General features: G+C 38.2%; 1 protein-coding gene across 4 annotated transcripts in view; it reads right to left on the reverse strand.

Moving 5' to 3' along the window:
- Positions 1 to 1,221: 1,221 nt before the first annotated feature.
- The window catches only part of MITD1 (microtubule interacting and trafficking domain containing 1), a 36,615-nt gene continuing 9,959 nt past the window's right edge, over positions 1,222 to 27,877 (reverse strand). For 2 of the 4 annotated variants that reach the window (XM_077133852.1, XM_077133853.1), the window contains exons 5-7: positions 27,467 to 27,582; positions 26,168 to 26,228; positions 1,222 to 1,453 (exon numbers count right to left, since the gene is read on the reverse strand). In XM_077133852.1, coding sequence (XP_076989967.1) covers positions 1,316 to 1,453; positions 26,168 to 26,228; positions 27,467 to 27,582 — 315 coding nt within the window. In that variant the 3' untranslated portion in view covers positions 1,222 to 1,315. Of the gene's footprint in view, positions 1,454 to 18,305; positions 26,091 to 26,167; positions 26,229 to 27,466; positions 27,583 to 27,877 lie in introns of those variants that run through there. The other 2 variants (XM_077133854.1, XM_077133855.1) reach the window with 1 other exon arrangement.

Raw genomic sequence — 27,877 nt, forward strand, 5'->3', positions numbered from 1 at the left:
TCAGCATACTCATTTGCTTCTCCCTCTTTACCTTCTACCATAACTCTTTAAAAATATCATAACCAGTGGTTTTCTCATCCTATACCTAGGAGGGCAGCCCATGTGAGATTAACCCCATTTCATATTTATTATTTTCAATTTACTTTCTTGCTGTTGGTATCAAGTTCAACTCATCTTTGACCAACTCCCTCCAGGGGGCTTATTCCTAAATGTTTTCACTCTTAAGCTCAGAATTCCACTTCTACTCTTGTCAAAGACCTTGACTCATACTTTGCTGTAAGAGTTGAGGCCCTCCAAAATGAGCACCTTCAGACTACATTCCCTCTCTCGGTGTTTCTCTTTCCATTCAATCTCAGAGAAAGAAAAGACTCCCTTTCCTAAGATACCCCCTCTAATTGTAACTTGAATCGTGTCCTTTCCAACATGTGTTTGGAGATTTTTTTTTTTTTTTTTTTTTTGCGTTTTCTCTCCATTTTTCCTGGATCCTTACCCATATAGTGAGTGGACATGGTCACATCTCCAATTTCCCCAAAACTCTCCTGTCAGCTCTAACTTTGCTTCTCTCCATCTCTTCGTTGCCAGACTTCCTCAGAGTAGCATCACTGTCGATCTTTTCCTGTCTCTATGTTCATACATTCATATACTCATTTAAACAGTACCTACTTTGTGTTTATTGAATATCTACTACTATGCATCAGACGCTGCACTAGTTGGATGTTTATGGTGAGTGGTCAACATGGAGTTGACAGTTTAATATAGTGGCTTTCAAACTTTTAAAAACCCAAAGTAAAACTAGGATGAGAAATATACATTGTACCCCAACACACACATTTTCATATTTCTGAACAAGTTTCACAAAATAATGTTTATCCTTTACTATTTGTTTAGCTAATACTTTGTATTCTTTTGTTTCATCTTGTAATAATTTGTTTTATGAACCATTTAAAAAGTTAAGACTTACAGTTTGAAAGATTCAGACCTAGTAAGAAAAGTAGCAAGCCAATCATTAGGTAATTACAAAATGGGAAGTCGTTCAAGGAAGAACCCAGGTTGTTCTAATAGACAATGATGGGGGCCACCTGGATAGAGCTGTCAAGGCGAAGACATTACTGACACCTGAAGAATGAAAAGAAAGTAGCATGCAAAGTAGGGTGGGGAGGCAGGGTATCGCAGGTTGTATGACTTACCTTTTGCTATATAACAAACCATTCCAAAACCTGTGTAGCTTCAAACAACAAGTCATTTATTTTACTAATGATTCTATGATTCTACAATTTGAGCAGGGCTTGATGAGGACAGCTTGTGCACGCCAACATTAGCTGGGCAGTTTAACAGGCTGGAACCATCTCTCCCTCCCATGGCTGGCACACTGGTGCCGGGAACTCCACTGGGGCGGTGGGCTGAGGGCTGTAGCTCCCTTCCACTTGGGCCTCGTCAAGGCTGCTTGGACTTCCTACAGCATGGTAAGGAAGAAAGCCAAGCAGAAGTTGTATTGCCTTTTATGACCAGCTCTCAAAGTCACATAATATCACTTCTGCCGTAGTCACAAACAATCAGATCCAAGGGGAAGGAACAGAGACACCACTTGATGGGAGGAATGTCAAAATCACACTATAAAAAGAGCTTCTGGGATGGTGATCTTGTAGTTTTGTTTTGTGTATGCTGTGTAGCCAGTACAATTTGCCACAGAGTTTGAGCAAAACACATACAGGAAGTCCCCAAGGTGAAAAAGGACTAGGTTCATTAATGATATTAAATATAAGTATAGGCAAATTAAGTGTGAAACACGGGGGAAAAATAGGGCAAGATAAAGCTAGTGAGATAAGCAAAGAACAGATATGAAGTCTTTCAAAGGCTTTCCAAAGTACAGGCAGATATTTTAAGTACATTGAGAAGGCTTTTTAAAGATTCTTGGGCTGTTTTGTGGAGAAGAGTCAGGAGCAAGGCAAGATAGGGAGAGAGACAACTCCAAGGCTACTGCAGGGGTTCAAGCATGAGATAGCACTGGCAATCGCCATGGAAAGAAGTGGACAGTGTTTTAGGCACTTGCCAAAAATTAGGGATTTTACAGAAAAAGGTTTGATTTTAATTCTCTTATAAAGAAAGTGTGAGGCAGGAATTTCAGACCCCAAGAGACCTACGGATATCTTTCCCTGAGACAATAAAATGTGTTTGAATGTCATTGATCTCAATTCTCTTATGCATTTTCTTTTCATATATCTGAGAGGATCCGGGCACTGGACTACTTTTTTTTAATTATTAATTAAAGAATAAAAAGAAATTAACACAACATTTAGAAATCATTCCATTCTACATATGCAATCAGTAATTCTTATCATCACATAGATGGATGATCATCATTTCTTAGTACATTTGTATCGATTTAGGAAAAGAACTAGCAAAACAACAGAAAAAGATATAGAATGTTAATATAGAGAAAAAAATAAAGATAATAATAGTAAAAAAAAGAAAAGGAAAAAGAAAAAAAAGACAAACAGACAGACAAACAGACAAAAAAGAAACCTATAGCTCAGATGCAGCTTCATTCAGTGTTTTAACATGATTACTTTACAATTAGGTATTATTGTGCTGTCCATTTTTGAGTTTTTGTATCTAGTCCTGTTGCACAGTCTGTATCCCTTCAGCTCCAATTACCCATTATCTTACCCTGTTTCTAACTCCTGCTGGACTCTGTTACCAATGACATATTCCAAGTTTATTCTCGAATGTCGGTTCACATCAGTGGGACCATACAGTATTTGTCCTTTAGTTTTTGGCTAGACTCACTCAGCATAATGTTCTCTAGGTCCATCCATGTTATTACATGCTTCATAAGTTTATTCTGTCTTAAAGCTGCATAATATTCCATCATATGTATATACCACAGTTTGTTTAGCCACTCGTCTGTTGATAGACATTTTGACTGCTTCCATCTCTTTGCAATTGTAAATAACGCTGCTATAAACATTGGTGTGCAAATGTCCGTTTGTGTCTTTGCCCTTAAGTCCTTTGAGTAGATACCTAGCAATGGTATTGCTGGGTCATATGGCAATTCTATATTCAGCTTTTTTTTTTATTATTAATTAACGGAAAAAAAGGAAATTAACCCAACATTTAGAAATCATACCATTCTACATATGCAATCAGTAATTCTTAACATCATCACATAGATGCATGATCATCGTTTCTTAGTACATTTGCATCGGTTTAGAGGAACTAGCAACACAACAGAAAAAGATATAGAATGTTAATATAGAGAAAAGAAATAAAAGAAATAATAATAGTAAAAGAAAAAAAAAACCTATAGCTCAGATGCAGCTTCATTCAGTGTTTTAACATGATTACTTTACACTTAGGTATTATTGTGCTGTCCATTTTTGAGTTTTTGTATCTAGTCCTGTTGCACAGTCTGTATCCCTTCAGCTCCAATTACCCATTATCTTACCCTGTTTCTAACTCCTGCTGGACTCTGTTACCAGTGACATATTCCAAGTTTATTCTCGAATGTCGGTTCACATCAGTGGGACCATACAGTATTTGTCCTTTAGTTTTTGGCTAGACTCACTCAGCATAATGTTCTCTAGGTCCATCCATGTTATTACATGCTTCATAAGTTTATTCTGTCTTAAAGCTGCATAATATTCCATCGTATGTATATACCACAGTTTGTTTACCCATTCTTCTGTTGATGGACATTTTGGCTGTTTCCATCTCTTTGCAATTGTAAATAACGCTGCTATAAACATTGGTGTGCAAATGTCCGTTTGTGTCTTTGCCCTTAAGTCCTTTGAGTAGATACCTAGCAATGGTATTGCTGGGTCGTATGGCAATTCTATATTCAGCTTTTTGAGGAACCGCCAAACTGCCTTCCACAGTGGTTGCACCATTTGACATTCCCACCAACAGTGGATAAGTGTGCCTCTTTCTCCGCATCCTCTCCAGCACTTGTCATTTTCTGTTTTGTTGATAATGGCCATTCTGGTGGGTGTGAGATGATATCTCATTGTGGTTTTGATTTGCATTTCTCTAATGGCCAGGGACATTGAGCATCTCTTCATGTGCCTCTTGGCCATCCGTATTTCCTCTTCTGGTAGGTGTCTGTTCAAGTCTTTTTCCCATTTTGTGATTGGGCTGGCTGTCTTTTTGCTGTTGAGTTGGACAATCTCTTTATAAATTCTGTATACTAGACCTTTATCTGATATATCATTTCCAAATATTATCTCCCATTGTGTAGGCTGTCTTTCTACTTTCTTGATGAAGTTCTTTGATGCACAAAAGTGTTTAATTTTGAGGAGTTCCCATTTATTTATTTCCTTCTTCAGTGCTCTTGCTTTAGGTTTAAGGTTCATAAAACCACCTCCAATTGTAAGTTTCATAAGATATCTCCCTACATTTTCCTCTAACTGTTTTATGGTCTTGGACCTAATGTTTAGATCTTTGATCCATTTTGAGTTAACTTTTGTATAAGGTGTGAGATACGGGTCTTCTTTCATTCTTTTGCATATGGATATCCAGTTCTCTAGGCACCATTTATTGAAGAGACTGTTCTGTCCCAGATGAGTTGGCTTGACTGCCTTATCAAAGATCAAATGTCCATACATGAGAGGGTCTATATCTGAGCACTCTCTTCGATTCCATTGGTCGATATATCTATCTTTATGCCAATACCATGCTGTTTTGACCACTGTGGCTTCATAATATGCCTTAAAGTCCGGCAGCGCGAGACCTCCAGCTTCGTTTTTTTTCCTCAAGATGTTTTTAGCAATTCGGGGCATGCTGCCCTTCCAGATAAATTTGCCTATTGGTTTTTCTATTTCTGAAAAATAAGTTGTTGGGATTTTGATTGGTATTGCATTGAATCTGTAAATCAATTTAGGTAGGATTGACATCTTAACTATATTTAGTCTTCCAATCCATGAACATGGTATGCCCTTCCATCTATTTAGGTCTTCTGTGATTTCTTTTAGCAGTTTTTTGTAGTTCTCTTTATATAGGTTTTTTGTCTCTTTAGTTAAATTTATTCCTAGGTATTTTATTCTTTTAGTTGCAATTGTAAATGGGATTCGTTTCTTGATTTCCCCCTCAGCTTGTTCATTACTAGTGTATAGAAATGCTACAGATTTTTGAATGTTGATCTTGTAACCTGCTACTTTGCTGTACTCATTTATTAGCTCTAGTAGTTTTGTTGTGGATTTTTCCGGGTTTTCGACGTATAGTATCATATCGTCTGCAAACAGTGATAGTTTTACTTCTTCCTTTCCAATTTTGATGCCTTGTATTTCTTTTTCTTGTCTAATTGCTCTGGCTAGAACCTCCAACACAATGTTGAATAATAGTGGTGATAGTGGACATCCTTGTCTTGTTCCTGATCTTAGGGGGAAAGTTTTCAATTTTTCCCCATTGAGGATGATATTAGCTGTGGGTTTTTCATATATTCCCTCTATCATTTTAAGGAAGTTCCTTTGTATTCCTATCTTTTGAAGTGTTTTCAACAGGAAAGGATGTTGAATCTTGTCAAATGCCTTCTCTGCATCAATTGAGATGATCATGTGATTTTTCTGCTTTGATTTGTTGATAGGGTGTATTACATTAATTGATTTTCTTATGTTGAACCATCCTTGCATACCTGGGATGAATCCTACTTGGTCATGATGTATAATTCTTTTAATTATACATGTTGTTGGATACGATTTGCTAGAATTTTGTTGAGGATTTTTGCATCTATATTCATTAGAGAGATTGGTCTGTAGTTTTCTTTTTTTGTAATATCTTTGCCTGGTTTTGGTATGAGGGTGATGTTGGCTTCATAGAATGAATTAGGTAGCTTTCCCTCCACTTCGATTTTTTTGAAGAGTTTGAGGAGAGTTGGTACTAATTCTTTCTGGAATGTTTGATAGAATTCACATGTGAAGCCGTCTGGTCTTGGACTTTTCTTTTTAGGAAGCTTTTGAATGACTGATTCAATTTCTTTACTTGTGATTGGTTTGTTGAGGTCATCTATTTCTTCTTGAGTCAAAGTTGGTTGTTCATGTCTTTCTAGGAACCCGTCCATTTCATCTAAATTGTTGTATTTATTAGCATAAAGTTGTTCATAGTATCCTGTTATTACCTCCTTTATTTCTGTGAGGTCAGTGGTTATGTCTCCTCTTCCATTTCTGATCTTATTTATTTGCATCCTCTCTCTTCTTCTTTTTGTCAATATTGCTAAGGGCCCATCAATCTTATTGATTTTCTCATAGAACCAACTTCTTGTCTTATTGATTTTCTCTATTGTTTTCAATTTCATTTATTTCTGCTCTGATCTTTGTTATTTCTTTCATTTTGCTTGCTTTGGGATTAGTTTGCTGTTCTTTCTCCAGTTCTTCCAAGTGGACAGTTAATTCCTGAATTTTTGCCTTTTCTTCTTTTCTGATATAGGCATTTAGAGCAATAAATTTCCCTCTTAGCACTGCTTTTGCTGCGTCCCATAAGTTTTGATATGTTGTGTTTTTGTTTTCATTCGCCTCGAGGTATTTACTAATTTCTCTTGCAATTTCTTCTTTGACCCACTCGTTGTTTAAGAGTGTGTTGTTGAGCCTCCACGTATTTGTGAATTTTCTGGCACTCCGCCTATTGTTGATTTCCAACTTCATTCCTTTATGATCCGAGAAAGTGTTGTGTATGATTTCAATGTTTTTAAATTTGTTAAGACTTGCTTTGTGACCCAGCATATGGTCTATCTTTGAGAATGATCCATGAGCACTTGAGAAAAAGGTGTATCCTGCTGTTGTGGGATGTAATGTCCTATAAATGTCTGTTAAGTCTAGCTCATTTATTGTAATATTCAAATTCTCTATTTCTTTATTGATCCTCTGTCTAGATGTTCTGTCCATTGATGAGAGTGGTGAATTGAAGTCTCCAACTATTATGGTATATGTGTCTATTTTCCTTTTCAGTGTTTGCAGTGTATTCCTCACGTATTTTGGGGCATTCTAGTTCGGTGCGTAAATATTTATGATTGTTATGTCTTCTTGTTTAATTGTTCCTTTTATTAGTAGATAGTGTCCTTCTTTGTCTCTTTTAACTGTTTTACATTTGAAGTCTAATTTGTTGGATATTAGTATAGCTACTCCTGCTCTTTTCTGGTTGTTATTTGCATGAAATATCTTTTCCCAACCTTTCACTTTCAACCTATGTTTATCTTTGGGTCTAAGATGTGTTTCCTGTAGACAGCATATAGAAGGATCCTGTTTTTTAATCCATTTTGCCAGTCTATGTCTTTTGATTGGAGAATTCAGTCCATTAACATTTAGTGTTATTACTGTTTGGATAATATTTTCCTCTACCATTTTGCCTTTTGTATTATGTACATTATATCTGATTTTCCTTCTTTTTACACTCTTCTCCATACCTCTCTCTTCTGTCTTTTCGTATCTGACTCTAGTGCTCCCTTTAGTATTTCTTGCAGAGCTGGTCTCTTGGTCACAAATTCTCTCAGTGACTTTTTGTCTGAGAATGTTTTAATTTCTCCCTCACTTTTGAAGGACAATTTTGCTGGATATAGAAGTCTTGGTTGGCAGTTTTTCTCTTTTAGTAATTTAAATATATCATCCCACTGTCTTCTAGCTTCTATGGTTTCTGCTGAGAAATCTACACATAGTCTTATTGGGTTTCCCTTGTATGTGATGGATTGTTTTTCTCTTGCTGCTTTCAAGATCCTCTCTTTCTCTTTTACCTCTGACATTCTAACTAGTAAGTGTCTTGGAGAACGCCTATTTGGGTCTATTCTCTTTGGGGTGCGCTGCACTATTTGGATCTGTAATTTTAGGTCTTTCATAAGAGTTGGGAAATTTTCATTGATAATTTCTTCCATTAGTTTTTCTCCTCCTTTTCCCTTCTCTTCTCCTTCTGGGACACCCACAACACGTATATTTGTGCGCTTCATATTGTCCTTCAGTTCCCTGATCCCCTGTTCAAATTTTTCCATTCTTTTCCTGATAGTTTCTGTTTCTTTTTGGAATTCAGATGTTCCATCCACCAAATCACTAATTCTATCTTCTGTCTCTTTAAATCTATCATTGTAGGTATCCATTGTTTTTTCCATCTTTTCTACTTTGTCCTTCACTTCCATAAGTTCTGTGATTTGTTTTTTCAGTTTTTCTATTTCTTCTTTTTGTTCAGCCCATGTCTTCTTCATGTCTTCGCTCAATTTATCGTTTTCCTCTTTGAAGAGGTTTTCCATTTCTGTTCGTATATTCAGCATTAGTTGTCTCAGCTCCTGTATCTCATTTGAACTATTGGTTTGTTCCTTTGACTGGACCATATTTTCAATTTTCTGAGCGTGATCCGTTATCTTCTGCTGGCATGTGGGCATTTAATCAGATTTCCCTGGGTGTTGGACCCAACAGGTTGAAATATTTTTCTGTGAAATCTCTGGGTTCTGTTTTTCTTATCCTGCCCAGTAGGTGGCGCTCGTGGCACTCGTTTGTCTGCGGTTCCCACCAATAAAAGGTGCTGTGGGTCCTTTAACTTTGGAAAACTCTCGCCGTGGGGGAGGTTCGCCAGCTGAAGCGGCTTGGAGGAGTGCCAATCCGAATCTCCCAGCCGGCCCGGGGATCTGAACGCTGGGACGTTCGCCAGCTGCCGCAGCCCGGGAGAGCGCCCGTCCAAATCTCCCAGCCAGGCCCAGGTCGCCAAGCGTGGCGGGAGGGTGCCAGCCGCCGCGGCTCGGGGGAGTGCACCATTCCCAGCTGAACCGGGGAGCCACGTGTTTGGAAGGGACCCCGGTCACCGTTCTCCGCGGCCTGGGGATCTCCGATCCAATTCTCCCAGCTGGTCCAGGGAGCCGCGCGTGGGGGGAGGGCGCCAGCTGCCGCGGCTTGAGGGGACCGCCTGTCCAATTCTCCCAGCCGGCCCAGGAAGGAGGGAGGGAGAGACTCCGGCCGCCTGCTGCCCCGGCCCGGGGAAGCCCGCGCCCCTCGGCGATCTCACCGGAGAAGTTTCTCCCAACCAATCAGTCATTCCAGAATGGGGTACGCTGTCTTCTTGATCTCTGTCGTGGCTCCAGGAGCTGTTCTGTATTGTTTCTACTCCCCTAGTAGCTGTTCTGGAGGAGGAACTAAGACCCGCGTGTCTTACTAAGCCGCCATCTTCTCTGGAAGTCACTAGACTACTCTTTTATTTTTTCTTTTGTTTTGAGAAAGGAGAGCAGGAGTAGATACAGTTGTACCTACAACTGTTGCTCCTGGTACAAACATGATTGGCCGTTTAGCTGTTCTTCATTTGAGACAGGTTTAACAGACAGGTTTTTCCAGCTATTGCTAGTCAGCCAGATTTTGAAGAGATTTCTCAAGGGCATATTGCATTACATTTGTTGCAGTAGGTGAAAATTACTTTTTGAGAAAGAACCTGATAGAAGGTTCTTTAGTGCAGTTCCTCAAGAGAAGCTATGGTCAGACCCTGCAGTTCCAGCCACATCCGCTGAGGGTCAAGAGCTTCAAGTTCCAAACGGGAAATTTGACCAGGCGTCGTTTGGACAATTCAAGGTATGTTTTCCAGGCATACCTTAAATGATTGTTTGCGTATGATGATGGAGAGAAAAATGAAAATGACTTCTCCATTTCTTTTTTGATCAATTGGATGGATGCAGATAAACATGGAGTGTGAGGGTGTCTATTAAAAAGTTCAGTTGGGAGGCTGAGGAGTGTGTATGGATTTGGAACCACAGGATAGATCATTTCTGCGGCTGTATTTACTGCTCGCAGGTCCTGGACGGGGCAGAATTCCCTGGTTTGAGCTTTTTCATGGGCAGCAGTGGAGTGTTCCATGGAGAGTTGCACGGTCAGATGATTCGGTGTGCTTCTAACCACACCAAGTGGCTTTGAATCCCTTCCAGAGCCTTTTGAGGGATCGGATACTGTCGCACTGCCACGGGGGTATCCATGGATGTCCTAATTTATTTGGAAAAGTCATACTCAAATATTTGATGTCTTAAATCTTTGGCATTACAGATTATTATTTCTAGTTGACTTCCTGGAAGATGGCGGCTTAGTAAGACGCGCGGATCTTAGTTTCTTCTCCAGGACACCTACTAGGGGAGTAGAAACGATACAGAAAGCGCCCAAAGCCACAACAGAGATAAAAAAGACAGCGTACCCCATCCTGGAACGGCTGGCTGGCTGAGAGAAGCAGCTCGGGTGAGATCGCCGAGGCGCGCGGGCCTTACCGGGCGGGGTGGCAAGCGGCCGGAGTTACTCCCTTCCCCCTTCCCGGGCCGGCTGGGAGAATTGGAGAGGTGGTCCCCTGAAACCAAGGCGACTGGCGCCCACACCACGCGCAGCCCCCGGACCAACTGAGAGAATTGGATCGGAAACCCCCAGGCCGCGGAGAACGGTGACCCCGTGACTCCCGGGGAACGTGCACTCTCTCGGGCGGGCCGCTGCCGCTGGCGCCCTCCCGCCACGCGTGTTGCCCAGGGCCGACTAGGAAATTCGGACGGGCTCTTTCCCTGGCTGCGGCGACCAGCAACCCTCCCTGCGTTCGGACCCCGGGCCGGCTCAAGCCGCTTCGGCTAGCGAACCCCCAGGACGGCGAGAGTTTTCCAAAGTTTAAGGTCCCACAGCACCTTTTACTGGTGGGACCCGCAGACAAACGTGTGCCACGAGCGCCACCTACTGGGCAGGATAAGAAAAACAGAACCCAGAGATTTCACAGAAAAATATTACAACCTTGCTGGGTCCAACACCAAGAGAAATCTGAATAAATGCCCAGACGCCAGCAGCAGAAGATAACTGTCCACGCTCAAAAGATTGAGAATATGGCTCAGTCAAAGGAACAAACCAATAGCTCAAATGAGACACAAGAGCTGAGACAACTAATGCTGAATATACGAACAGAAATGGAAAACCTCTTCAAAAATGAAATCGATAAATTGAGGGAGGACATGAAGAGGACATGGGCTGAACATAAAGAAGAAATAGAAAAACTGAAAAAACATATCGCAGAACTTATGGAAGTGAAGGATAAAGTAGCAAACATAGAAAAAATAATGGATAGCTACAATGATAGATTTAAAGAGACAGAAGATAGAATTAGTGATTTGGAGGATGGAACATCTGAATTCCAAAAAGAAACAGAAACTATAGGGAAAAGAATGGAAAAATTTGAACAGGGTATCAGGGAACTCAAGGACAATATGAACCGAACAAATATACGTGTTGTGGGTGTCCCAGAAGGAGAAGAGAAGGGAAAAGGAGGAGGAAAACTAATGGAAGAAATTATCACTGAAAATTTCCCAACTCTTATGAAAGACCTAAAATTACAGATCCAAGAAGTGCAGCGCACCCCAAAGAGATTAGACCCAAATAGGCGTTCTCCAAGACACTTACTAGTTAGAATGTCAGAGGTCAAAGAGAAAGAGAAGATCTTGAAAGCAGCAAGAGAAAAACAATCCATTACATACAAGGGAAACCCAATAAGACTTTGTGTAGATTTCTCAGCAGAAACCATGGAAGCTAGAAGACAGTGGGATGATATATTTAAAATACTAAAAGAGAAAAACTGCCAACCAAGACTCCTATATCCAGCAAAATTATCCTTCAAAAATGAGGGAGAAATTAAAACATTCTCAGACAAAAAGTCACTGAAAGAATTTGTGACCAAGAGACCAGCTCTGCAAGAAATACTAAAGGGAGTACTAGAGTCAGATACAAAAAGACAGAAGAGAGAGATATGGAAAAGAGTGTAGAAAGAAGGAAAATCAGATATGATATATATAATACAAAAGGCAAAATGTTAGAGGAAAATATTATCCAAACAGTAATAACACTAAATGTCAATGGACTGAATTCCCCAATCAAAAGACATAGATTGGCAGAATGGATTAAAAAACAGGATCCTTCTATATGCTGTCTACAGGAAACACATCTTAGACCCAAAGATAAACATAGGTTGAAAGTGAAAGGTTGGGAAAAGATATTTCATGCAAATAACAACCAGAAAAGAGCATGAGTGGCTATACTAATATCCAACAAATTAGACTTCAAATGTAAAACAGTTAAAAGAGACAAAGAAGGACACTATATACTAATAAAAGGAACAATTAAACAAGAAGACATAACAATCATAAATATTTACGCACCGAATCAGAATGCCCCAAAATACGTGAGGAATATACTGCAAACACTGAAAAGGGAAATAGACTCATATACCATAATAGTTGGAGACTTCAACTCACCACTCTCATCAAGGGACAGAACATCTAGACAGAGGATCAACAAAGAAATAGAGAATCTGAATATTACTATAAATGAACTAGACTTAATAGACATTTATAGGACATTACATCCCACAACAGCAGGATACACCTTTTTCTCAAGTGCTCATGGATCATTCTCAAAGATAGACCATATGCTGGGTCACAAAGCAAGTCTTAACAAATTTAAAAAGATTGAAATCTTACACAACGCTTTCTCGGACCATAAAGGAATGATGTTGGAAATCAATAATAGGCAGAGTGCCAGAAAATTCACAAATACGTGGAGGCTCAACAACACACTCCTAAACAACGACTGGGTCAAAGAAGAAATTGCAAGAGAAATTAGCAAATACCTCGAGGCGAATGAAAATGAAAAAACAACATATCAAAACTTATGGGACGCAGCAAAGGCAGTGCTAAGAGGGAAATTTATTGCTCTAAATGCCTATATCAGAAAAGAAGAAAAGGCAAAAATTCAGGAATTAACTATCCATTTGGAAGAACTGGAGAAAGAACAGCAAGCTAACCCCAAAGCAAGCAAAAGGAAAGAAATAACAAAGATTAGAGCACAAATAAATGAAATTGAAAACATGAAAACAATAGAGAAAATCAATAAGGCCAGAAGTTGGTTCTATGAGAAAATCAATAAGATTGATGGGCCCTTAGCAAGATTGACAAAAAGAAGAAGAGAGAGGATGCAAATAAATAAGATCAGAAATGGAAGAGGAGACATAACCACTGACCTCACAGAAATAAAGGAGGTAATAACAGGATACTATGAACAACTTTACGCTAATAAATACAACAATTTAGATGAAATGGACGGGTTCCTAGAAAGACATGAACAACCAACTTTGACTCAAGAAGACATAGATGACCTCAACAAACCAATCACAAGTAAAGAAATTGAATTAGTCATTCAAAAGCTTCCTAAAAAGAAAAGTCCAGGACCAGATGGCTTCACATGTGAATTCTACCAAACGTTCCAGAAAGAATTAGTACCAATTCTCTTCAAACTCTTCAAAAAAATCGAAGTGGAGGGAAAACTACCTAATTCATTCTATGAAGCCAACATCACCCTCATACCAAAACCAGGCAAAGATATTACAAAAAAAGAAAACTACAGACCAATCTCTCTAATGAATACAGATGCAAAAATCCTCAAGAAAATTCTAGCAAATCGTATCCAACAACACATTAAAAGAATTATACATCATGACCAAGTAGGATTCATCCCAGGTATGCAAGGATGGTTCAACATAAGAAAATCAATTAATGTAATACACCCTATCAACAAATCAAAGCAGAAAAATCACATGATCATCTCAATTGATGCAGAGAAGGCATTTGACAAGATTCAACATCCTTTCCTGTTGAAAACACTTCAAAAGATAGGAATACAAGGGAACTTCCTTAAAATGATAGAGGGAATATATGAAAAACCCACAGCTAATATCATCCTCAATGGGGAAAAATTGAAAACTTTCCCCCTAAGATCAGGAACAAGACAAGGATGTCCACTATCACCACTATTATTCAACATTGTGTTGGAGGTTCTAGCCAGAGCAATTAGACAAGAAAAAGAAATACAAGGCATCAAAATTGGAAAGGAAGAAGTAAAACTATCACTGTTTGCAGACGATATGATACTATACGTCGAAAACCCGGAAAAATCCACAACAAAACTACTAGAGCTAATAAATGAGTACAGCAAAGTAGCAGGTTACAAGATCAACATTCAAAAATCTGTAGCATTTCTATACACTAGTAATGAACAAGCTGAGGGGGAAATCAAGAAACGAATCCCATTTACAATTGCAACTAAAAGAATAAAATACCTAGGAATAAATTTAACTAAAGAGACAAAAAACCTATATAAAGAAAACTACAAAAAACTGCTAAAAGAAATCACAGAAGACCTAAATAGATGGAAGGGCATACCGTGTTCATGGATTGGAAGACTAAATATAGTTAAGATGTCAATCCTACCTAAATTGATTTACAGATTCAATGCAATACCAATCAAAATCCCAACAACTTATTTTTCAGAAATAGAAAAACCAATAAGCAAATTTATCTGGAAGGGCAGGGTGCCCCGAATTGCTAAAAACATCTTGAGGAAAAAAACCGAAGCTGGAGGTCTCGCGCTGCCTGACTTTAAGGCATATTATGAAGCCACAGTGGTCAAAACAGCATGGTATTGGCATAAAGATAGATATATCGACCAATGGAATCGAATAGAGTGCTCAGATATAGACCCTCTCATCTATGGACATTTGATCTTTGATAAGGCAGTCAAGCCAACTCACCTGGGACAGAGCAGTCTCTTCAATAAATGGTGCCTAGAGAACTGGATATCCATATGCAAAAGAATGAAAGAAGACCCATCTCTCACACCCTATACAAAAGTTAACTCAAAATGGATCAAAGATCTAAACATTAGGTCTAAGACCATAAAACAGTTAGAGGAAAATGTTGGGAGATATCTTATGGATCTTACAACTGGAGGCGGTTTTATGGACCTTAAACCTAAAGCAAGAGCACTGAAGAAGGAAATAAATAAATGGGAACTCCTCAAAATTAAACACTTTTGTGCATCAAAGAACTTCATCAAGAAAGTAGAAAGACAGCCTTCACAATGGGAGACAATATTTGGAAATGATATATCAGATAAAGGTCTAGTATCCAGAATTTATAAAGAGATTGTTCATCTCAACAACAAAAAGACAGCCAGCCCAATTACAAAATGGGAAAAAGACTTGAACAGACACCTCTCAGAAGAGGAAATACGGATGGCCAAGAGGCACATGAAGACATGCTCAATGTCCCTGGCCATTAGAGAAATGCAAATCAAAACCACAATGAGATATCATCTCACACCCACCAGAATGGCCATTATCAACAAAACAGAAAATGACAAGTGCTGGAGAGGATGCGGAGAAAGAGGCACACTTATCCACTGTTGGTGGGAATGTCAAAGGGTGCAACCACTGTGGAAGGCAGTTTGGCGGTTCCTCAAAAAGCTGAATATAGAATTGCCATACGACCCAGCAATACCATTGCTAGGTATCTACTCAAAGGACTTAAGGGCAAAGACACAAACGGACATTTGCACACCAATGTTTATAGCAGCATTATTTACAATTGCAAAGAGATGGAAACAGCCAAAATCACCATCAACAGAAGAGTGGCTAAACAAACTGTGGTATATACATACGATGGAATATTATGCAGCTTTAAGACAAGATAAACTTATGAACCATGTAATAACATGGATGGACCTAGAGAATATTATGCTGAGTGAATCCAGCCAAAAACTAAAGGACAAATACTGTATGGTCCCACTGATGTGAACGGACATTCGAGAATAAACTTGAAATATGTCATTGGTAACAGAGTTCAGCAGGAGTTAGAAACAGGGTAAGACAATGGGTAATTGAAGCTGAAGGGATACAGCATGTGCAACAGGACTAGATACAAAAACTCAAAAATGGACAGCACAATAATACCTAATTGTAAAGTAATCATGTTAAAACACTGAATGAAGCTGCATCTGAGCTATAGGTTTTTGTTTTGTTTTGTTTTGTTTTGATTTTACTATTATTACTTTTATTTTTTTCTCTATATTAACATTCTATATCTTTTTCGGTTATGTTGCTAGTTCTTCTAAACCAATGCAAATGTACTAAGAAATGATGATCATGCATCTATGTGATGATGTTAAGAATTAATGATTGCATGTGTAGAATGGTATGATCTCTAAATGTTGGGTTAATTTCTTTTTTTCCGTTAATTAAAAAAAAAAAAAAGAGAAGGGATAATTGGAGATGAAGGGATACAGACTGTACAACAGGACTGGATATAAAAACTCAGAAATGGACAGCACAATACTACCCAATTGTAATGCAATTATGTTAAAACACTGAATGAAGCTGCATGTGAGGTATAGGTTTTTTGTTTTTGTTTTTTTTTTGTTTTTTTTTCTTTCTATTATTGTTTTAATTCTTATTCTGTTGTCTTTTTATTTCTTTTTCTAAATTGATGCAAATGTACTAAGAAATGATGAATATGCAACTATGTGATGTTATTAAGAATTACTGATTGTACATGTAGATTGGAATGATTTCTAATTGTTTTGTTAATTCTTTTTTTAATTAATAAAAAAAAAAAAGTTCAGTTGGGACATTTATATTTGAAGTGCTTCTGTGTTTCTGATGTCAGAGGAAATTTCAAATATGAGACTAGAACTCCAAGAAGTCTTGGCTTAGTTTCTAAGTTTGGGAGTTGACAGTACATAAATCTGAGGATTTCATGGTTGACCAAGAAGATTTAGCCACTAGATGGCAGGAACACACAGCCGTTTATTTGGGGGGTGCTTTGGCAGGTGCCATGGGAGAGCAGAGGCCAGCTGCTGCACAGGAGTCCACTGGAGCAAGGAAGAGCTTCTCAGGTGTCTAGGCAGCCAGCACGACAGGGAGCCTCTGGGCCAGAGAGCTCCAAGGGGCTGAAGGGGCATGGGGCTTTTTGTTGGGGGGGTGGGGTGACACGACTTTATCAATTAAGAGGAGGTGTGGGGCAGTTTTCATAGGGTATGGAAAGCAGTTTAAGTGACGACAATTGCTTATTTGAGGTTAAAAAAACATTGGATCTGTAAGAATTTGAGTTTGGCAGTTTTTTTTAATGGACCTCAGGCTCCTGTGAAGAAATAACAATGAAGGGCACTACAAGGAGACCATCTCAATTCACTTAAATAACACTGATCATCCGAAGTTAAAAATGTTTGATGTTTAGTATGCAGGTCCTTTCCATGTCAGGGAAGTCTCCGCCTTTTCCTCGCCTCCCTTGTGGCTAGGGTGTGGGCACATGAACTGTGCTCTGCCACTCGGGTGCACCTGCTCCAGGCAAAACTGGAAGCTAGTAAGGCAGAGAAGCAGGGATGGTGAAAAACCTTCTCTGGCAGTAGTGACAGGAGTCTTAGTTTCTGAAGTAGCAAGGCTGTGAGCCTGGCGGAGGGAGTATGCCCAGTGCTGGGGATATAAGTAGCACAGGCTATGGCACCCAGCCTTTGCACTGGGGGCAGCAGTGGTATCCATCTGACTTTGTTCTCTGTTGTGATTCTAGATATGAGAATCACTGTAAATCCTCCAAATTTGAGCTTACAGACCCTGAGCTTTAGTTTGAGTATCCACTTATCCTTATAATAAATCTGTTTTAATTACTTCAGATAGTAGTCTTTATTGCTTTTTACAAAGAACACTTACTGATATAATCATTTAAGAGAGTACAGGTTAGAAAAAAGTATAGAATCCAATATTTCAAAGGTAGCATGGAGGAGGAGGAGGAGATAGAGAAGTAGGAGGAAAGTGTTTCATAGACATTGAGTTTGAAAGGAGTGGTCATGTGGTAATGTGGAAGTCAGTGACCTTGACAAGAGCAATTTCAGTGGAGTGACTGCAGCAGAAGCCAGATTGAAGTGAGCTGAAGTGTGACTGGGTGGTGAGGAAATGGGGAAATGAGAAACTGTATAGAGAAATCTTTCAAGAAGTTGTTGCTTTATGAAGAACAAAGAAATACAGTGGGATCTGCATGGGGAGGCAGGTACCGGCAGGAAAGATACAAGAGAGGGAACGATTACTAAAAGTACCAGGCCCATGATAAGGCTAAAAGAAGTGAGATCAAGTTGAACTACATACTGGGAATATTGACCATTTCCCTATGGTTATAAATTTGATCTCACGTGTTACTAACTTTGTTTACTCAAGCTTTAAATATTTATGTAATCAAATCTTACTCTTTTCAATTTTTTGGTTTTGTGTTATGCTTTGGAAAAGTTTCATCATATTTAGGAGGCTTTTAAAAATATATATATTTGGATTTTTATTTAATTATCTTTTTAATTCATTTAGAATTATTTATGTGAAGTAAAGTAGGGGCCTAATGTTATTATTTTCATCCATTTATTGAATAGTCTACTCTTACCCCCTTGTTTGAAAGGACACCTTCATTATATACTAAATACCCATATTGTTCTAGTTTGCTAGCTGCCAGAATGCAACACACCAGAGATGGATTGGCTTTCAATAAAAGGGTATTTATTCAGTTAACATATAGTTCTTCAGAGGAAAGGCAGCTAACTTTCAACTGAGGTTCTATCTTAGGTGGGAAGGCACAGGGAGATCTCTGCTGGCCTTCTCTCCAGGCCTCTGGATTCCAACAACTTTCCCCTTGTATTAGTTAGGGTTCTCTAGAGAAAAAGAATCAACAGGAAACACTCGCAAATATAAAATGTATAAAAGTGTCTCATGTAACCATGGGAATGCTGAGTCCAAAATCCACAGGGCAGGCTGCGAAACCGACAATTCCGATGGAGGGTCTGGATGAACTCCATAGGAGAGGCTTGCCGGCCGAAGCAGAAAAAGAGCCTGTCTCCTCTGAATCCTCCTTAAAAGACTTCCATTGATTAGATTAAGCATGACTCATTGCAGAAGACACTCCCCTTGGCTAATTACAAATGGAATCAGCTGTGGATGCAGCTGATGTGATCATTATTTAATTCTATGAAATGTCCTCATCGCAGCAGACAGACCAGCACTTGCCCAACCAGACAAACAGGTACCACCACATGGCCAAATTGACGCATGAACCTGACCATGACACCCTGAGATGATTCCTTTCTTCATCTCCAAAGGCCTGGGTTGAGCTGCAAATGTTGAGATGAGGTACGCTGAGCTGCTTGGGCTGTGCTATGTTGAGCTCTTTCATTTAAGCACCAGTCAATTAAATCAAACATCATTCATTGCAGCAGGCATGCCTCCTAGCCGACTGCAGATGTAATCAGCAACAGATGAGGTTCACATGCAATTGGCTCGTGTCCACAGCAACAGAACTTAGGCACCTTCACCTGGCCAACCTGACACCTGAACCTAACTACCACACATATGCACACACACCAACATATATTCTCTCATATACACATTCACACACATGTTTCTGGACTCCTATTCCAGTGACAGATTTGCTGGTTCCTATACCCATACATTTTAAAACATAGCTTTATATCATATCTCTATAACTGGTCAAGCAAGTCTCTTAGAGTTAGTCTTCTTTATCATTTAATTTATAAATTAATTTAGGGAGAACTCTTACTATTGCCTTCCCATTCAGGATTATTATTTGTCTTTCCAGTTATTCTGCTTTTCTTTTATATACTTCCATAAAACTTACAGTTTTTAACACTTGCACATTTCTTATTTAAGAGTAGGTAAACTTGCTCTGGGTAGACTTCTGATGTTCTCATTTGATCCAGTGGTTGATAGTCAAATATCTTTAACAATGGATAGCTTATCTATAGGCCCTCTTCCTTAAACAGCATCTCTTAGCCAGGATTTTGATAGGCATTGGATAAAAGTTAAACTTCACAGGGGTGTGGATTCATATCCATATGCTCTAGAAATCAGTGTTTATTTTAATGTGAAAGTAGCTGGGTTTAAGACATGTTCTCCTCTGAAGAAAAGCCATCCCACCTCCACAAAACAATCGGTACCTGGAAGGATCAGCTAGGATATTATGCAGAAAGGCACTTATCCAAGATCAGGTCCAATGCTTGTCCAAGTGGCCTACTAAGACCATGAATTTCAGTGTAATAAAGCTTGGCAAAACCAGTTTGAGTCTAAAAACTTTCAGGTTCAGTATTATCAGCATGTGAACCTGAATACAACAAAGAAAAACATCAGGAACTTTCCTGGAAACCCTTCCTGGTCTTTTAAGCTACCTCAATCATGTACTGCTGGCCCACAAAGGCAAAATAGATAACTGGTATCCAAGGCTGGCTGGGACCATGCTGCCTAACTTTGTTCCCATGGCTTCCACTTAGTTTTGGTCCTCCATACCATGGAACTTTGCTGGAATCCTTTCCAAACATGAGGTTTATATGTTTTCCCCATCACTGCTACTTTAGTTTCCCTCTACAATCTTTGACTTAACACGTTCCTTAAGATTTTTGACTACCTCTAGCATATAACCCTTCTCCCAGCCCAGCTCCCTAGAACCAAATCCTTTTCTCCAACCTCTCAAACCGGCATCTGGATGGATGAGTTTTCATAGAACAGTAGATTCTAAACTGCAAGGCTTTACAAATGTGCCACCAGGGTGAATGAGCTACAAAATGCACATGGGTAACTAAATAGGTTAATTTACCTTTATGGAGTTTCGTAACATTAAACAACTGAATGTTGATGAACATCTGTCAAGACAATTATCTTAACCGTGACAAAATTAACATTGTACTTTTTTCTGGTTATAACACTCCCAAGCCTATCTGTCTTTTTTTTTTTATGATTCTATTTTTTTACACATACTTTTTATTTAAGAAAACAAACAGTATACTTATACCCACCAACAATGGATATCTTAGTTAGCTTAACCATAGGGATATTTAAATAAAATATCCATAAAATCATTGTAAAGCCTGTGTTTGTGCAGTAAGTTTCATAAAACAATTTAAAATTAAGGCAGCAAGGAAAAAATCTACATATTTGGATAGCAAAGTTCCTAAGTTCTAAGTATTAAAAACTAACTTAGATACCATTTGATCAGCTGTCAAAACTGTAAATGTTCTCAAAATATCAAGTGGAAAATTCTTACAAATATCTGCATTGCTGTAGTAATGACCTATGTTACTAAATATTTTCCTTATTTCAGGAAAATAGGAAGACACAAATATGTTTACAATTAACATATGGAAATCTTAACCACCTAAAATAGGTATCTTAGCTTAACCCTTAGTCATATTAAAAAAAAAATCTAAGTAATCATCGTCAAGCCTGTTTGTACAATATGTGTCATAAGCCAATTTAAAATTAAAGCAAGGAAGGAAAAAAATCTATAAATACAGACATCAGAGTTACTTGAATTCTAAATATTGAACAGTATCTTAAATACCATTTGATTAACCATCAAAACTGTATACATTCTCAAAATACCAAGTAAAAAGTTATTACAAATATCAACCTTGCTATAGTAGTGAGCTATGTTACTAAATATTTTCAAATTTTTTTATTTCAGAAATTTATCTAATATTACCGTAAATGCCTATAGTTGGGTTTTTTTTACTCATTTTTTAGTTGTAAAATATAACATATATATACACAGAAAAGCAAGCAAGCAAGCAATAATTTTCAAAGCACACTTCAACAAGCAGCTTCAGAACAGTTCCCAAATTCTATCATGGGCTACCATGCCCTCAACTCAGATTTTTCCTTCTAGATGCTCCAAAACACTGGTGGCTTTATTAATAATAATGGAATCATACAGTATCTGTCCTTTTGTTGTCTGACTTATTTCACTCAGCACTGTCCTCAAGGTTCATCCATGTTGTCATATGTTTTGGGACATCATTTTGTCTAAATGCTGCATAATATTCATTGTATGTATATACCACATTTTGTTTATCTACTCATCTGTTGATGGGCACCTGAATTGTTTCCATCTCTTAGAAATTGTAAATAGTTCCACTGTGAACATCGGTGAGTAAATGTCTGTGTCACTGCCCTCAACTCTTCTGGGTATATACCAAGTATTGTATTGCCAGGTCATAGGGCAAATCAATATTCAGTTTTCTGAGGAATCGCCAAACTGATTTCCACAGTGGCTGAACCATTTTACATTCCTACCAACAGTGAACAAGCATTCCAATTTCTCCTCATCCTCTCCAACATTTATAGTTTCCTGTTTGTTTAACAGCAGCCATTCCCATAGGAGTGAGGTGATATCTCATCATCTTAATTTACATTTCTCTTGAAGAAATGAAGATGAGCAGCTCTTCACATGGTTTTTTTTAGCCATTTGTATTTGATTTTCAGAAAAGTGTCTATTCATTTCCTCTGCCCATTTTATAATTGGGTTGTTTGTTCTTTTGTTGGTGAGCTGTATAAGTGCTTTATGTACAGAGGATATCAAACCTTTATCCAACATGTGGACTCCAAATATTTTGTCCCATTGAGTTGGCTGCCTCTTCTCCTTTTTATTTTATTTTGTATGTTTTTGTTTTCTCTTCACCTTTTAAACAAAGTCCTTTGAGGCACAAAAGCTCTTGATCTTGAGGAGTTCCCACTTGTGTATTTCTTCTTTCACAGCTCGTGCTTTAGGTGTAAGTTTAAGAACCTACCTCCTGTTACTAAATCTTGAAGATGTTTCCCTACATTTTTTCCAAGAAGTTTTATGGTATTGGCTCTTACATTTAGGTCTTCGATCCATTTTGAATTAATTTTTGTATAGGGTGAAAGGTAAGGGTCCTCTTTCATTCATTTGGCTACTGAAATTCAGTTCTACCATGCCCATTTATTGAAGACTATTCTGTCCCAATTCAGTGGACTTGGGGGCCTTATCGAAGATCAAATGTCCATAAATTTGGTGGTCAATCTCTGCACTCTTGATTCTATTCCACTGGTCAATCCTTCTGTCTTTGTGCCAGTACCATGCTGTTTTGACCACTGTTGCTTTATAGTAAGCTTTAAAGTCGGGAAGTGATAGCCCTTCCAGTTTGCTCTTCTTTTTTATGGTATCTTTAGCTATTCGAGGTCCCTTTTCCTTCCATATAAATTTGATAACCAATTTTTCCAAGTCTTCAAAGTAGGTTGTTGGGATTTTTATTGGTATTGCATTGAATCTGTAGATCAGTTTGTGTAGAACTGACATCTTAACGATATTCAACCTTCCTATCCATGAGCATGGAATATCTTTCATCTATTTAGGTAATTTTTTATTTCTTTTAGCAATTTTTTGTGATTTTCTGTGTATAAGTCCTTGACATCCCTGGTTAGGCTTATTCCTAGATACCCAATTCTGGTTGCTATTCTGAACAGAATTTTTTCCTTAGTTATCACCTCAGATCATTGTTTGTGTATAGAAACATTACTGATTTTTGTACAATAATCTTGTATCCTGCCACTTTGCTGAATTTGGTTATTAGCTCAAGTAGTTTTACTGTAGATTTCTCAGGGTTTTCTAACTATAGGATCATGACATCTGCAAACAATTAAAGTTTTAATTCTTTCCTTCCTATTTGAATGCCTTTTCTTTCCTTCTCCTGTCTAATTGCTCCAGCTAGTACTTCTAGTACAATGTTGAATAATAGTGGTGACAATGGGCATCCTTGTCTCTTCCCCGATCTCAAGAGGAATGCTTTCAATTTCTCACCGTTAAGTATGAAGCTGGCTATGGGTTTTTCATATATATGCCCTTTATGATATTGAGAAAGTTTCCTTCGATGCCTAACTTCTGAATTGTTTTTATCAGGAAAAGATGCTGGGTTTTGTCAAATGCTTCTTCAGCATCAATAGATATGATCATGTGATTTTTCCCTTTCGATTTGTTAATGTGCTGTATTACATAGATTGATTTTCTTTTGTTGAACCAGCCTTGCATTCCTGGTATGACCACCACTTGATTATGATGTATAATTCTTTTAATGTGGCATTGGTTACAATTTGATATTATTTTGTTAAGAATTTTCATATTTATACTCCTTAGGAAGATTGGTCTGTAGTTTTCTTTTCTTGTATGGTCTTTATCTGATTTTGGTATTAGAATGATGTTAGCTTCATAAAATGAGTTAGGTAGCATTCCTTTTTCTTCAGTTTTTTGGAGGAATTTGAGCAGGATTTGTGTCAATTCTTTTTGAAAAGTTTGATGAAATTCTCCTGTGAAGCCATCAGGTCCTGGGCTTTTTTTGTGTGGGAAAATCTTTAATGACTGATTGGATCTCTTTACTTGTAATTGGTTTGTTGAGTTCTATGTCTTCTTGAGTCAGTATAGGTAATTTGTGTCTTTATGAATTTGTCCATTTCATCTAAGTTATCTAGTTTACTGGCACACAGTTATTCGTAATATTCTCATGATTTTTTAAATTTCTTCATGACCTGTGGTAACAACCACCCTTCAGTTTTTGGTTTTTCCTGTATGTGTCTCATGTACTTTGGAGCTCCTTGACTGGGAGCACACACATTATTATTTCTTCCTGGTAAACTGTCCCTTTTATTAATATATAGTGTCCTTCTTTGTCTCTTATTATGTTTTTACATTTAAAGTCTATTTTTTCTGATATTAGTGTAAGCTGTTCCTGCTTTCCTTTGGTTACAGCTTGCATAGAAAATCTTTTTCCATCCTTTCACTTTTGATCTGTGTCCTTGAGTCTAAGATGTGTCTCTTGTAAACTTCATATATATGGATTATGCTTTGTGATTCATTCTGTCAGTCTGTATCTTTCAATTGGTGTGTTTAGTCTATTAACATTCCAAGTAATTACTGTAAGAGCAGTTCTTGATTCTACCATCTTGTCCTTTAGTTTTTATTTGTCCCATCTGTAGATTATTTTCTTTCTCTCTCTCTCTTTTCCTTTACATTACCTTTACTCATATTCTTCAATTCTCTGCTCTCTTCCCTCTCCTGTCTTTTTTTATCTGCTGACAGGGTTCTCTTTAATATTCCCTGTAGAGCTGGTCTCTTGTGGACTAGTTCTCTCAATCTTTATGTTTGAAGATTTTAATCTCTCCCTCAATTTTGAAGGATAACTTGTCTGGATAAAAATTCTTGGTTGAAAGACTTTCTCATTTAGGATCTTAAAAATATAATACCACTGCCTTCTTGCTTCCATGGTGCCTATTGAGTAGTCTGAAGTCAGTCTTATATGTTTTCCCTTGTATGTAGTAGATTGCTTTTCTCATGCTGCTTTCAGGACTTTTCAATACCCGACATTCTGATTAATATGTGTCTTGGAGTGGGCTTGTTCAGATTTATTCTATATGGAGTTCACTGGGCCTCTTTGTTGTACATATTCATGTTTTTTATGAGGACTGGGAAGTTTTTTCCAATTATATCTTCAACTAACTTTCCCAACTCTTTGCTCTTCTCTTCTCCTTCTGGGACACCGATAATTCTTATAGGGGATACAGTTCAACTTAGGGGTCTATTATAAGGTAAGCCAACATGCACAGGTATGCCAGTGGCAGAATGGCTGACTACCACATAGGAGACCCAACCTGAACTTCTAGTCTCTTCTCCCTAGCAGGTGGCAACCGTGAGGCTCTTCTTCCCTCAAGCTCTCCCCTCCTGGTCTGGGGCAGCCGACCTGCACTATCATGTGCGGCCAGCAGATGGCACGCTGGAGTCCCCTCCTCCCTAAGCCCCATCCCTCCTGGCCAGAGTGACTCCAGGGCCCAGGCTCAGCTGGGGGAGTGCTCCGCAGGGGGTCTGGTCTGCAAGGGGTGCTGCCGTGCCAGCTGCAGGTCTACCCTGGGACGTGCAGTCCTAGAGATTTTCTCCCCGTCTTCTATCTTGTTTCACTGAGCACTCTACTCCAGTCCACCATCTTCCCAGAAGCCCAGCTCATCTGTCTTAAGAGCAGTCTAATCCACAGTGACTTTCCCTCCCGGACTCTAAAACTACCAGGGGCAAGATTTACATCCAGTTCCTCTTCATACTAGATGTTCATCATTTGCTGACTCAGTCTCCAACAGCCAAATAAGAGAAAAGTGGGTAAAATGTTTAAATTAACTATATAACTTGAAAAGAAACACTGCAAGCCAATTAACATTTACTATTAAATATTTACAAAAATATTTAGAAATTTTTATACAACTATAACAATGGACCCATACATTAGTAGAAATTTAAAAGTTTACTGTTAAATTTATACATAAAAGCAATGATCTGTACAAAGTAAAAAAAATAGAAATGCATAATGAAAATTAGGCTACAACCTATTATTTTTTTGTGTGTGCTTGTTATGAAAAATGTCCACTGTTGTTTCATGACAAGGTCTTAAGTCAAAATCACAATATCCAAGGGAAAACCGACTCTAAGAAGAGAAGAAAAGAGTACTGTTAAGAATGATACCAAAAGTGTGCCACACTCACTCATAAGATTATACCCTACCTGTGGTTTCTGAAAATAATCAAGTCCCCTTCCAATCTTAATCATCCATCCATTGTTGAACCTATAGAAATTAGTATATAGTATTATCATCAAGACACATTTAAGTCAGATATCAAAACTGTTGTGTATTAAGTGTCAGCAAAATTTCCCTGTAACACAGAAAGCCATTTCCTCCTTGGTATAAACTGAATCAAACTTGGTTAATCATGGACCATGTCTCTGTTGAAACAGTATGTCCATAAAAACAGTCATCTAATTTGATTAAACACATTATTCCTGAATTTCAGCCTGTTCATGACAAGTTCTTGTTCTGTTAATAGATGGTTTCAAAGAGTAGATGGGCAGCCTGTGATGGTGTTTCAGGGCCCTCCTATCTAGAAATGGGAACTGTGAGCAGGAGGAGCTCTGGAACCCTCCTGCAGCTGGGTCTCCTGATCTCTGCTTCAAGTAGAGAAGCTTCATTTTCATCTGTTTTGCACATTTAGGTTGTGTTTATGTTTTCATTAAAACTCAGGACGCCATTGCTAAAAACATATGAAGGGCAATGTGCTAAACAGAAGGGAACATATCACTAAAATAGCTGCCTATACTGTTTTCTTATAGACAGCATACTTACATGCCTACCAGAATATTTAGGAAACCATAAGAAATGAAACCATATTAAGTAAATATTAATGTCACTAGAAACGGAAATTATACCAATGTCATTAGTATATGTTGATTAGACAGAAAAGTACTTCCTCTTCCCATATGACATACAGTATATAAATTTTATCCCACTAGGAAATATTAAACTCACACAGTATAATGTAATCCAAGCGTTTTTCCATCTCAAAAAGTGGTAAGATTCTAAAATTGGGCTGCATTTGTTTTTAATATTTAATATTCATATGCAGTTATATAAAGCCTAGCTTATTCAAATATATTAAAATATTCATTTTAACTGCATAAAAATTAAGATACTACCATATACTAGGAGTACAAGGGTAATTCAATGGTAGAATTCTTGCCTGCCATGCGGGAAACCCGGGTTTGATTCCTGGCCCAGGCCCTTCCCTCCTCACCCCACCCCCCAAAAAATTCCACAAATGGTGCTGCAATAACAGGATAGTCACATGGAAAAAAGAATGAAACGTGAGCAGGCCATGGTAGCTCAACAGGGAGAGTTCTCGCCTGCCATGCTGGAGACCCAGGTTCGATTCCCGATGCCTGCCCATGCAAAAACAAACAAACAAAGAAATGTACCCCCCCCCATACAGCATAATACAAACAAACAAACAAAAGATACCATTCACTAACCTAATTTCTCGGTCATGTATTGAAGAAGAGTATTCCAATTCCAACAGCACCCCATGATTCTTGAGGGACTCTTTTATTTCTTTCAGGCCACTACTTTGCTTCTCTTTCCCACAGCCCTGTTAACAGCAAAAAGATAATTTTCACCCTCAAATATTAATACTTAAATTATACCTAAGCTATGCAGTGAGTATCACAGGGGATCTAATGGAAAGGTTCTACACTAGTTTGTATGTTTATTGTCTCAAAGAAGCAGCCAAGGAATTGGGCAATTGAATCATTTATTTCTAATGTGAACATGATGTAACTCAATCCTGTCTCCTAAAATGTATTTTGTTAATGCTTATTAGTCATTCGGGTGGGACTGCCTTCTTCTCAAATTAACCCAAGAAATGAGAATTATTTAGAAGTATT

The sequence above is a fragment of the Tamandua tetradactyla genome, chromosome 17 (assembly GCF_023851605.1).
Source record: "Tamandua tetradactyla isolate mTamTet1 chromosome 17, mTamTet1.pri, whole genome shotgun sequence".
Classification (NCBI taxonomy): Eukaryota; Metazoa; Chordata; class Mammalia; order Pilosa; family Myrmecophagidae; genus Tamandua; species Tamandua tetradactyla.